Here is a 13627-nt window from a genome sequence, read left to right on the forward strand (position 1 = left end):
ATTAAAGAAGGCACAGATAAATGGAAAGACATACTGTGTTCATGGATTAAAAGAATTAGTGTTAAAATGTCCATACTACCCAAAGTGACCTATGCATTTAGTGTCATCCCTATCAAAATCCCAGTGGCATTTTTTACAGAAGTAGAAAAAAAGAATCCTAAAATATCTATGGAGCCGCAAAAAACCCCAAATAGCCAAAGAAATTTTGAGCTAGAACAACAAAGATGGAAGCATCATACTAACTAATTTCAAACTATATTATAAAGCTACAGTAATCAAAACAGTATGGTACTGGCATTAAAAAAGGGGAGGCATTATTAGACCAATGGAAAAAATAGCCCAGAAATAGATCCATGTACATCTGTGGTCAACTGTTCTTCAGCAAAGGTTCCAAGAACACATAATGAGGAAGGATAGTATCTTCAGTAATGGTATTGAGAAAACTGGATATCTATGTACAGAAAAATGAACTGGGGCCCTTATACAAGAATCAACTCATTATCGATTTAAGGCTTACATGTAGGACATGAAACCATAAAACTGCTAGAAGAAAACAGGGAAGAAGTTTGACATTGGTCTGGGGAATGATTTTTCTTCAGTATGACACCAAAAGCACAGGTAATGAGAGCAAATATAGACAAGTGGGATTGCATTAAACTAAAAAGCTTCTGCACAGCAAAATAAACAGTCAACAGAATGAAAGGCAACCTATGGAATGGGAGAAAATATTTGCAAACCGTATATCTGATAAGGGGTAATATCTAAAATACTACACCTCAGTAGCAAAAAAATAAAATCAAGATTGATTTAGAATTTTTTGTTGCTGTTAATAATATTTGAATGAAATTTCAATTTATTACATCATACTTATAAGACATATCAGTTCAACTTGGTTTAACGTTTGAAACAAGTTGGATAGCATTTATCTTACTAGCTTCCTCAGGTAACTTTTTCCCAAAGGGCAGTTTTATTTCTAAGATCCTAGGCAATGTCCTGCATCACTGCTGCCATCTGTGCCTTTCCCTCTGTTGTCTCTTTAAGCTACTCAATAGGGAATTATATCACTTCTGAATAAATGCTTTTTTTTCTGTTGTTGTTGTTTTTTTTTACTGATTTTTAAAAAATAAAATCGAGTTAATAGTTATATATTACTATATTCATTTCTTTGATTATGTCTTTCCAGCTTTGTGTAATTTATATCATAATGTAAAAATTCAGGGGACGTTTTATTTATGGAAGTAACTGAGATGTTACAAAAGAATATTTAAACATATTAAAATAATCTTTTATTTTTCTACATTGTTTCTTGGAAATACTGGTAAATTCTCTATTTTATGTCCAAAGCAGAGCAAAACAAATTGTGGAGTTTTTCTGATTGGAATATCAGAAAAAATATTTAGGGCTATTAAATAGAAAGCAAGTGTTCCTTTTAAAATGAAAGTTGAGCTTCTTATATAGTTCACATTTTGTTCAAGAGATAGAATTGCATCTATTAAATAAATTATTAAAGTCCCCATGTCATGTAGTTAGAGGATTCATGTTTCATGTCCAGCAGAACAAGTCAGCAATACAGACTTTATAATGTAAATTGTAAGTTGTTTCCTTCTATTCTTCTTTTTTAAAGAATTATAAGAAGCATAGATACTTTTTGTTTAAATTTACATTTAAAATATAATGGAATAGTTTTGTAAAATTTATAATTTGTTTCGATACAGATAAATTTTATTTAGAGAAGAATATTGTACAAAAAATATTTTTCTTATTTTTATGTATACCCTAATATTTTCCTCATAAATTTTATATAGAAAATGTTCTTTTGTGGCAAAATGCAAAATAGAATTAAGGTGGATTATGCAATACTTTGAAGTCAAAATGGATTTGCTCTTGCCTTTATTTTGTAAGACTATAATTTTGTCATTTTCTTTCCATGACCAATTTATCTGTAGAAATTAAAATGAATTTTACTGTTATTGAAGGTTGAATTTTGATAAAAATGATATTTTCTACAAGTTTAGTTTTTTAAATATGTATATTCATTTCTAAATATATAGTAAAGATAACTACTGAAGCCAGTTAAGTATACATAACATAAATAATCATTAAGCTAAACTTTTTGTTATTATTTTAGTGAGATATTATACCTTTTTTTCTTTGCAGTACTGTCTTTAGATTCTTTATATAGAGGATCATGTTGCTCACAGAAACCTTACCTACATTTTTATCGAGCGTTACTAATGAAAATCAACTAATGTTCTATAGAATACTTTTAGTTTTTAAACCTTTATTTATTTCATTAACTTTTCAAACATGGCATATTTTATAAGGATGTACCATTGATTTTGGTTTCTAAGCATAGTGCTAAAATTAACTTTAGATTATTTTGAAGAGTATCTCGAATAGAAAAAAAAATTAGGATTCCAGTATTATAATTTATATATTTATTTTGAGAAAGCTGAATTTACTTGCTGTCTTTTAACGTGTAAAAGCTAAACTATAAAATAGTTTCTCATATTATATGTAGTAAGTTATATTACTTTGATCACATAGCTTTGCCTTCTTTTCTATATTGCAGGTTGGCAAATGAGGAAGCGATATTGGTGTTTAAGACCATGGGCTCTGGAGTCAGAATGTCTGGGTTCAAAATCAGGTTCTATCATATCCTAGATTTGTGACCTTAGACAAGTTATTATTCTCTGGGCCTCAGTTAAAGACTAAGATAATATATAGTACTTAACTATCATAAAGTTGTTTTGCGCATTAAAGTTTAAAATGGAAGAGATTATAACAGTGTATAACAGTGTCTGGCAAATAGGAAGCAGTAAGGATTACTGTTTAACATTTTTGGCTCAGGAGTCAGTGTGCTGCATTCAAATCAAGATTCTATCACTAAATAATAATGTTAAGATCTGGAAAATTCTACTTATTCTGAGCTTGAATACCCATAGCGGTACAATTGGATTGTATTGAGGTTGTAGCTGTGTGCTGTTAAATAGAGATTGTGAAGGTTCTCCTGAAGAGGTAATATGCATTTTTAAATAGCATTTACTTGCTTGCCATGGATGATCTAGAATGTTTCAAAAAAGTAGGTTTATGTGTAGGTAAATTAACCATAATCGGAGAAATGCTTATGTAGAATGGCTTTATAAGCAGATTCATAGTATAAATAAGATTTTAGGGGTAAATTCCATTCGTATCTTGGATGAAAATATATTCTATATTAGTGAGATCTAAGTTAGTATAATTTTGTTTGTTTATGATGTTATAGCATTCATGTCTTTAGTTTAATTTCAGTTTATTTCCATTGCAGTTTTATGTACAAGTGGGATTTATCAAATGCTTCTATACTTAAAACTATTAACTAGCTAACTTCTGGTATCGTGTCATTTAAAATAATAAATATTGGAGTGGTCCGTTAGCTCAGTTGGTTTGAGCGTGGTGCTCAGTGTTGCCAGTTCAATCCCCACCTGGACCACTGTGAGCTGTGCCCGCCTTTAAAAATAAATAAATAAATAAATAAATAAATAAATAAATAAATAAATAAACAAAATAATAAAATAATAAATATTGTTTTAATACTGAGATAAAGATGAAAAACAAATCTGAAGCTTTTTAGTACTTTTTATTAGAAAATATGTTCATTTTTTGTCTACAACCATATTACTGTTTTAAAATTTTAAATACATAAAATATTTTCAATGAACGTAGAAAAGGGGCATTTAGTCAGGTATTGGATGCGAAGGGAGTTGTGTGAGTACTTCGTTTACATTAGGCATCTTTGACCTTTTCCTAGTGAGAAAAGATTTTTTTTTTAGTTTGTCCAAAGTCACAGTATATATTTATCTAAAAATTTGTTAAGTAAGAGATTTACCATTAATAAAGCCTAGCACCTCTCATTTGCCAGTTTGGTTTGTATTTAGTCACTGAAATCTTTCACATGGAATAGGATAAGCCAAAGGGAGAACTCCCATCTTTTATAACTAACTTGACTTTCACCATAGCTCTGTACTCATACGTATTTCCCTCTCTTTACTAGGCATCCACACTGAAATATTCTGCTGGCTTTTCTAATGTAACATGGCAGACTCATTGTCTACCTCTCTCCTTCCACTTCCCTCTCAGCCTCCATGCCCTAAACCACATGCCTTTCTTCTATTCTTTCATTTTGGTTAATGGTATTGCCATTCACTCAAGCCAGACACTTTAGAATTATCTTAAACTTTTTTTCATCGACATCCTCTACATCTGTTTAATTAGGTTATTGTCAATTTTCCTTGACCATTAGCTTATTGTCAATTTTCTTTGAACAAAGACTAGGATTCACCCCTCTTTCTGCCACCACCGTTAACTGCTTGATTTAAGAACTCATATTTTGCCACCATCTACTCCGTACTGTATTCCAGTTTTCTAGTTGTTTTTTTAAAAATAGTTCAACAAGCACAAAATCTTTAGGATGGCATTCAAGTTTCCTTGACATTTTGGACCTTGCTTTCATCTCCATTCACAGCTCCTCTGGTGTGTTCTTGGTCTTTTCCGAACACATATTCATTCATTTCCAAATGTTTATATAATGTCAGCTATGTGCCATTGTGCTAGGTGCTTTGAGAATACAGAGGTAAGACAGCCATGGCTGCTGGTCATTAGTGCTTACAGGGTGCATGCACGTTGTTTCTGTGTCTTTGACCATGCTGTTTCACCTGCCCTCTCAGTGGTTATTAAGTTTTCATGCCCTACTCAAGGGTCATCTCCTTTCTGAAGTGTTTGTAACTTCCCCAGGTAGTATTCTTCTTTGTGTTCCAGTAATACATTATATTCATACCTGTATTATAGTACTTACCATATTATATAATACTTGTTTGTAGTTGATCTTTCCCCCTAGATTAAAATGGGAGGGAGGGAGATGAAAGAGGATCACAAAAATAAGGATTGAGGTACAGGACAGACAGAGGCAAGAAGAGAAGGAGAGAAGGAGAAGCAGTATGAGCAATAGGTAAGAACACAGATTCTGGAGCAGACAGCGTTTTGAATCCTGTCCCTTACTAGCGGGGCACATTGTTTAATATCTTCACAATTTATAATGGGGATAATAATAGTATACTTGTGAACATTAAAAGGATTAACATATGTAAAGTGCTTAAAACAGTGAATAGCACATAATATATGCTGTACGTGTTTGTTTTATTAGCAATAACTAGCTTTCTTAGGTGAACTATGTTTTCCGTCTCATTTAGTTTTCTGAGAAATGGGAGATTCTCAGGGTGCATACTATCTAACACTGTGTGTTGTCTTAAGGCATCAAATTTCTGAGTGTTTTGGGCCTGGGCTAAAAGGAGAACTATACATATTTTTTATTTACAGTGTAATATTGAATATAAGTATATTGAGCATTTTGGTTCTTCATAAAATACATTGAGCATTTCGCCTCTTCATACCAGATTCTATTCTGCTTTTGACCTTTCTAACTTTAGAAATCCTGATGATAATTCTTCTGTTTTCATTTTTACCTCATCCTTCTAGTTTGATACATACCACTGTGTTTATGCCATATACCTGAGATCGTTTTATTAAAATTTTATTCTCTTTCCTGACTGTTCTTCAGCCTAAGAATGAGATGGGCAGTGCTAACACTTGGGCGTTAACTTCTTGGTTCTAGTAGCAGGAACTATTCCTCAACACCAGCCTGATGTTCGGATAGCACTTGTACCATTCCTGCCACCTCCCCCCCTCACGCTCATTGCCTGTGCCTTACAGTGTCACTCTGCTCCATCCTCTACCACAATACTATTGACCCAACTTTGAATTGAATAGATACGTGGTAGCATATCTACGACAAAGCTAGGGATGCCTGGCTTTCGCAAGTAGTGAAACACTAGGAGATTAAAGCACTCATCATTGACTGGTTGGTGACTTCATTTTAAACAAATGAGTTAGATGCTAATTGCCATGGCTCTTCTGATTAAAGAAAGAATCTTGGAGGAGATGACATCTTAGTTGCTGCTTGAGCAGTGGAGGAAGAAACAGTAGGTTACACAGGGTATTTGAGGCTTAGGATTCATTCCCAACTAATACTTGAGTATTACCGTGTTTCCCCGAAAATAAGACCTAGCTAGACTATCAGCTCTAATGCATCATTTGGAGCAAAAATTAATATAAGACCCGATATTATATTATATTATATTATATTATATTATATTATATTATATTATATTATGACCCGGTCTTACGTTACATAAGACCAGGTCTTATATTAAAATAAAATCAGGTCTTATATTAATTTTTGCTCCAAAAGATTCATTAGAGCTGATGTTCTGGATAGGTCTTATTTTCAGGGAAACACAGTATATATAAGGCACTGGGGAATACAAAATTTAGTTCCTGTTAACTCCAAATGACCAGTGTAGTGATAAGTAATGCAAATGTTGAAAGGAAAGAGAGATTGCTGAGGAGTGGAGAAGTTGGAGAAGATTTTGTCTCTTCTCACTCTACAAGATCTCCATGAGTGATTTCATGCAGTCTCTTGATACCAGATTCTCTTGAGAACACTCTTGAGAATCTGGTAGTTCATCATAACAAAATTTCATTGAGTTTCTGGAATATCTGTCTCTGGACCGTTGCACATGCTGTTTCTTCTGCCTGGAATGGTGTCAAGTTGGCTAATTTTTACTAATTTTTAGCATATAATCATAGAGACCATAACTTTCAGGAAAGCTTACTTGATCTTTCAACACTGGATTAAGTGTTTCTATAGGTCTCACAGTCCCTGTTCTTCCCTAGTTGTAGCTCTTATTAAGCCATGTTGTAACTGCCTTCCCCAGACTGTTCGGGGAAGACTGGAAGTGTGTATATGATGATACCTGGTGTATGGCTGCTGCTCCAAAAATATCGGTTGGTTGAGTGGATGAGGGGTGTGATAGAAAGGAGACTTGGTCAGTCTAGGCAATGGGAAGAGGATGAACAAAAACAAGGTGTGTGGTAATACATATAGCTGATTCTGAAGCAATGAGTGGAACCATTTGGTTGGATTGTGATATTAAAAAGAGACTGGAGCTTTGAATGCCAGGTTAAGAAGCCCAAAGTTTATTCAATAAAAAGGACATTGAAACTTTTAGAAATAATAATAATATACATTCTCACAAATTTGATTAAGCAATATACCTATGCATGGAACATAATATTTTCTAATTCTTGTGTTAAAATTTTTGTAATGTCCTTCAATTAACAAAACAGGTAACTGCCTATTTTGTAAACTCCTGTCTTTTACGGTTGTTCCAACATAATGTATAGGGAAACTTTTAGAAGATTTCATTAAATTGCTGTTGAATGAATTGAACAACTCTTTAAACGGTGCAGTTTGTTTTTCTTATAAACAAAACTCTTGTGAACTATGACAGTTTAAAAATATAATTCAAATAAGGCAGTAATCTAACATTTCTATGGGGGTTTCCTTCTTATTTGTAGCTTAAAGAAGAATAAATACTTACAGCTGTGACTTTTTTTTCTCTAGTATCTCCAGAGGCATTTGGATTTTTGTCAGCTGTTGGGGTGTTTATTATCTTGATGCTGCTACTTTTTCTCTATATTAATAAGAAGTTCTGTTTTGAAAATGTTGGCGGGTTTCCAGATCTTGGTTCAGGATACAGTACAAGGAAGAATTCACAAGATAAAATTTGTAAGTATCATTATTGCTTCTCTTGTTTGTTCTTTATATCTGTGCTACCCTATTATTTTGTTTTAATACATGATAAAAAGATTGTTTTTTATCCAATACTATACTATAAACTAACTTTTTATAATATAGACATACTATAAACTAACTTTTGAGCCACGATTCTGTGAGACTAAAAGATCTACTAAGTAAATTATGTTCAATTATCTTTCTGTTGCCCACAAGTTACTAATATATTGCATAAAGATTAATTGTATACTATCATAACATTTTTGTTTTTCATATGTAAGATTTGCTTTTTAGATTATGAGTAGATGTGATTTAAGAAGAGGGAAGTATCTTACTGCTTTATATAGCTTAAATCCATTGTCCCAATAACTCTCTAGAGAGCTTTTTCCCCATGTCCATGGAAGGCTTTTGAAAGTATTAACCCTTTTTTTTTCCTAACCTACTGTTGAATTCTCAGCTGATAGATCATTTTATTGTTTGGAGCAGGTGGTTTTCTTTAGTAGCTTAGTGTATAAAGTCTGGTTATAACAATTAGCGTTCCTCTCCCTTCCGTGATGCCATAGGCATTATATCCCTCACTATTACTTGATACCAGGAAAGATGATGGTTATAATATTGTTCATTTTCTTATGGAAAAGTCTTCCATGGAGTTTATTTTTTTTTAATTTTATGAGTTCTTTATTTGCTATTTCCAAAGACTGGTTTATATAAATGATAGCAGGAGCAGGTTGACAATTACAAAAGGAAGGTGTTAATTTAGTAGAATTTTGAGGAGCTATAGCAGAGAAACTTTGCATTTCTTGTCTATGTACATATGTTGGAGAGATGTTTTTCTCTTACTACTGATAACTTAAAAAGTGGTAGCCTCATTGATAAAAAAAAGTCTGTTTGTTACTGAATTACATCTGTGACTTGCATTAGGGAACTATAGTACTTGATGTGGTTTCGATTTGATTAAGTTTGTGTTTCTCATACTTAAGCCCTGCTTTTCGATCATTTGTATAGAATGAACTGTTAAAGAGATCTCTTTGGGCAGCCTCCAATAATTCAGCATTTCTGGTGTTTCTTTGGTCTAATGACCCCTTTATATTCTTAAAAATTATGGAGGATTCCCAAAGAGCTGATGTTTATGTGAGTTGTATTTATTGACATGTAGCATATTAGAAGTTAAAACAGGAGTTTAAAAAATATTTTTATCAATGTATTTGTAAAAAAAAAAAATCAAGCCTATTACATGTTAGTATAAATAACATTTTTTAATTAAAAATATTTGTTAAAACAAAAAATGTTTGGTGAGAAGAGTGACATTGTTTTACATTTTTGGAAAATATCTTTAATGACTGGCATAGCAGAAAAACAGCTGGATGCTCATATCTGTTTCTGCATTAATTTGTCATATAGCCTCATGTAACTTTTTTACTTTCATTGTGAGCAAATGAAAGTGAAAAAGTTAAACATCTTACTATTATTATAAAAATAGTTTTGACCTTGAGGACCAATGGAAAGGTCTTGCGCACCTTCTTCATTTTTTCTGAGCCTTGTTTTTCTTTCACTTATTAAATAGGAATAATAATATTTACCTCCTAGAGTTATTGTAAGATCAAATAAAATAAAAATTTTAAATCACAGTGCATTGTATATCATAGCTACTGAGCAAATGTTTACCCTCCTTCCTCCCCGTTCGTCCTCTATGCACAATTGTTTAGATGTTTTCCCCTTAATATTTTTCTTAATTTGAAATGATATTGGCAGTTTGTTAATAAGATAGAGTAGTTCCCCTACATAAGCTACTAATAAATGAACTAAAAGTATATAATAAAAATCCTTTTTATACTTCTTCTTGCAGGTATAGAATTAAAAACCAATAATATTTGAGGGGAAAATATTGTCTTGCTGCTGTTATGATAGCTATAGAGTGGAAAAAAATGTCATTACATTTAAACCACGTGGTTTGATTTTTTTCTTTTTCGGAAGAGTCTTTGCTTCAACATGTTTCTTTCAATACATAATACATTTACAGAAAGATTTAAAAAGCCACCAGGTGAAATACTAATACTGAGCTCATGAGTAGCAACATTTAAGTAAATGTTAAATTCAGATTCCAAAGTGGTCATTTTAGAAGAGAAAATGTAATTATTGCACCTTTTAGGGACAAGGAAATAGAAAATGGCATTTTTCAGAACTTTTCAGCGGAATCTGCCTTCAGTGTCCTCTGTGGTGAACACAATCAGTAATGCTGTAGAAGATTTGACCACTGCTGTTGGGGAAGTCAGCTATGCTTTGACTGACTCAGTTGCTGAACAGGTATCAAGTATGATAAATGGCTTTCGCCCAGAAGAGGAAAGGTCAGCAGCCGCAGAAGAAGTAGATACTTCTCAACCAGAAAATGCCATGTTACCGGAAGTCTCCCAAAACATTAGTTGTCAGAACACACAATCCAATTTACAGCACAGAACAGATCAAAGAAATTGTAATACTTCAGTTTCACAAAAGCAAGATCCTGGACTAAATGAGGAAAGAGTATTTAAACATAATAGTGATAGGCAACAGACTCTATCAAAATATCAAGAGACCAATAATGCTGGTGATTCTTCTTTGAAAGACCATGGGAGGGATGGCAGGATATCCGCTATCAAGCAGAATGCAAAGACAGGATCTGCTTCTCAAGAACTTGGACATACTGACAGTTATAAAAAAATTGGGTTAGGAATTTCCAGTAATGGTAAGAATGATTTAAAGGAGGTAATGTATCCAGAAATGAAAGAAAAGCATTTAAACAAAGCTGAAAAACATATGAAAAGTAAAGGATCCAAAGGGAATGAGTATTCAGGAAATGAATGTTCTCCAAAAGGTATTTTATCAAGCAATAGACGTATGATACAGAAATCTGTTATGAAAGAAGACGTACATCCAGCACCATCAACTAATTCTAAAGATGAGTTACGTGGAAGAATCAAAGAACAAATAAATCAAACAAAATGCTACAAAGTAAAAGGAGACATAAAAAGAAAGAAAAATGAAGCCATTTCTGCCAAGAAAGGAACAGCAAAGAGTAAAGATGAAAAATATTCTAAGATAATACCAGAAAAAGGTGAGGTCTCCTAATATGGGTTTGAGTGAGAAAATTTTTCTTAGATTTTTTTTTTTTTTTTTTTAATTAGGAAAACACCATCCACATTTCTGAACTTTCCTATACATGCCTGTATATCTGTTATAAGACTTTCTTGAATTCTCTTACTGGGAGATGTTTTTAAAGTCATTCTTTTTTTTCCCCTCACAATCATTACAAAAGCATGTATGTTATTTGTACAACTCTTTAAGTTCAATATCGCCCTTGGTCCCTGCCTTATTTGGCCAATTTTTCAGCGGCCCCGATTTTTCTTAATGTTCATTTATTTTACAACCAGAAAACCCATGGTGTGCTGTAGTAGTTAGTATGCATGGTTAAGTTGGCTTTTATTCGTGTGCTATAGTTGCATTTTAAAATTCCACATTTGTGTAACTAACCCCTAAGTCCTTTGTACAGTGTTGATTAAGTCTTTCCCAGATATGTGTCTGTTCATTTAGCCATACATTCAGAATTTTATGACTGTTCTGTGTTTACAATGAGTAGACATGAACAATCTATAATTAGTTGTGAATTCTCTGTGTAGAATTAAGAGTCCAACTAAGTTATTTATAGTTTTCAACCACAATATTTTTGACAATTTACAAAACAAGTAGCCAAAAGTTACTTGGTTTTGGTTGCAGAATTGCTTCATACTCTTAGTACTTACTTCTGGTAATACCGCAATCATTTCCACTTATTGCTGATCTGCTCACAAGGCCAAAAGTGCACTGGCTTTTGTTTGTAAAACATGCATGTGGAATTTTTCTGTAAATTTAGAGTCTCATAAAATAAAAAAATCTGAGTAGCAGTAGAAATGAGGGAGACTTTTTCAGTTCTGCCACGTGACTTTATGTGTAGTAGGGAATCTGCTATCTATCAATTATATAAATGCTTTTAAATGATATAATACAGGCTGATTCAGGATGAATGAGCCTGAACGGAAAAGGAACGCCAGCTTTTGGGAATATAGTCAGCCCTTAGTATCTGTGGATTTCATATCTGTGGATTCAACCAACCATGGAACAAAATTTTTTTTAAAAAAAATTTATAAAAACAATATATAAAATTGAGAACTTTAAAAAGTTCTCACTAATATGTGCTATGTATGTAGTTAGGTCTATGGTGATTGCACTGAACATACACACTTTTTTTTCTTGTCATCATTCCCTAAACAATACAGTATAACAACTATTTACATAGCATTTACATTGTATTAGGTACTATAAGTAATCTAGAGATGATTTAAAGCATAGGTTATAGACAAATACTATGCCATTTTATGTAAGGGACCTGGATTTTGTAAGCATCCTTGGATTTTGGGATCTGCAGTGGTGTTTGGTAGCCTAGATTTAGTTTTGGTAGTCTGATTACTTGAAGTAGCAGAAATAAATAAATTAAATAGAATAGTTCACCTATTATTTCTATTCAGAAAATAACAGTAAAATGCATGTTAGTAATAAATACTTCACAAGTAGCAGTACAGAGTTTTTAATTTTGTTTTGATTTGTTTTCCTTAAGAAGCATGCTGCTACCCAAAGAAACCAAATACCTCTCAAGTGTTCTAGATTGTAGTCAGTACTAAACGTAAGTTCTAAAAATCATTTTAAAAATTATTTGACCCATAGATTATACTTTCATATAGCTGAACTGTAATATCACTAGTTCCTGGCTTGTAGGTTCTGCCATAGAGCTTGTAAAGTGCAGAAAGAGGAGGGAGAGTTTCCTTCTCTATTTCTGAATGCAGGGCTACTTTTGGCAATATTTTATAATAGGTGAAGTGTGACTATAGAATTTCTAGTTATTGTCCTCAGCGCTGATCTGCTGCCTTGGGACCACCACCATGGTATCCTACAAAGTGCTGAAAGCTCTGAACTGGAGTCACAATGCATCCGTTCTAGACCAGATCTGCCATCATCTCAGCACCATCCAACAGAACTTTCTGCATATGAGGGAAAAGCTCTGCATATCCACATGGCTCCATATAATAACCACTAGCCACATGTGGCTATTGAGCACATGAAATGTGACTAGTAGCACTGGAGCACTGGATTTTAAGTTTTACTTTTTTTAAATAGCTGCATGTGACTAGTGACTACATACTGGGCATGCAGAATATGTTTTACTCTTTTATGGTTTTATTTTACTGAATTAAAAAGTAGGACTTAGATTGTTGACTTAGAAGCTTCCTTCTTCTAACTCTAAACATTCACTTTCTATACCATATTTTAAAATTACTTACTCTATGTCCCCCCACTTGAATTTCAAACCTTGATTTCTTTAGTACAGATGATCTCAACTGAATATAAAGAGAAAAACATCTAGACTAAACTCATAAATTGCACCTGTTGTGGTCTCTTCATCCTTTTAGAGTTGATTTATAATTCTAAGAGGGTTGCATCTCAGTTTAAATGCATCTTAACGCGACAGTTTCAAAATTTTTACTGTTTTAAAAGGTAATAACTAGTGCTTTTTGAAATAATAAAAAGATACATACCATCTAACATTTTACGTGAAATTTAGGTATATGTATGGAAAATTTTCCTAGTTATTCTGCCATTCAAAGATGATAAGTATTAAGTTTGGTGTATATCTTTCCACATATTTTTATATGTGCATATAAATATATGCTGCATGTATGTGTGTATATATTGCATGTAAGTGTGTGTGTGTGTGTGTGTGTGTGTATTTAAGTGAGAATATAAATATACCTCCTGTTTTATAACCTTCTCTTTTTTTTAACATGATGTTACTCTTTCCCTGTACTTGTAAGTTCACCTCCTCATTTTTAATGCTGCATAGTGTATCATTGCATAGACATAGCATAATTTACTTAACCAAGGCTCAGT

The 13627-nt window shown here is 32.7% G+C and overlaps 1 protein-coding gene across 2 annotated transcripts in view; it reads left to right on the forward strand.

Moving 5' to 3' along the window:
* Positions 1 to 13627, forward strand: part of SYT14 (synaptotagmin 14) — a 181926-nt gene that overhangs the window by 51502 nt on the left and 116797 nt on the right. For both annotated transcript variants that reach the window (XM_081026789.1, XM_081026790.1), the window contains exon 3: positions 7502 to 7666. In XM_081026789.1, the coding sequence (XP_080882915.1) occupies positions 7502 to 7666 (165 nt within the window). The remainder of the gene's footprint in view (positions 1 to 7501; positions 7667 to 13627) is intronic.

Source organism: Rhinolophus hipposideros, assembly GCF_964194185.1.
Source record: "Rhinolophus hipposideros genome assembly, chromosome: 19".
NCBI classification, from domain to species: domain Eukaryota; kingdom Metazoa; phylum Chordata; class Mammalia; order Chiroptera; family Rhinolophidae; genus Rhinolophus; species Rhinolophus hipposideros.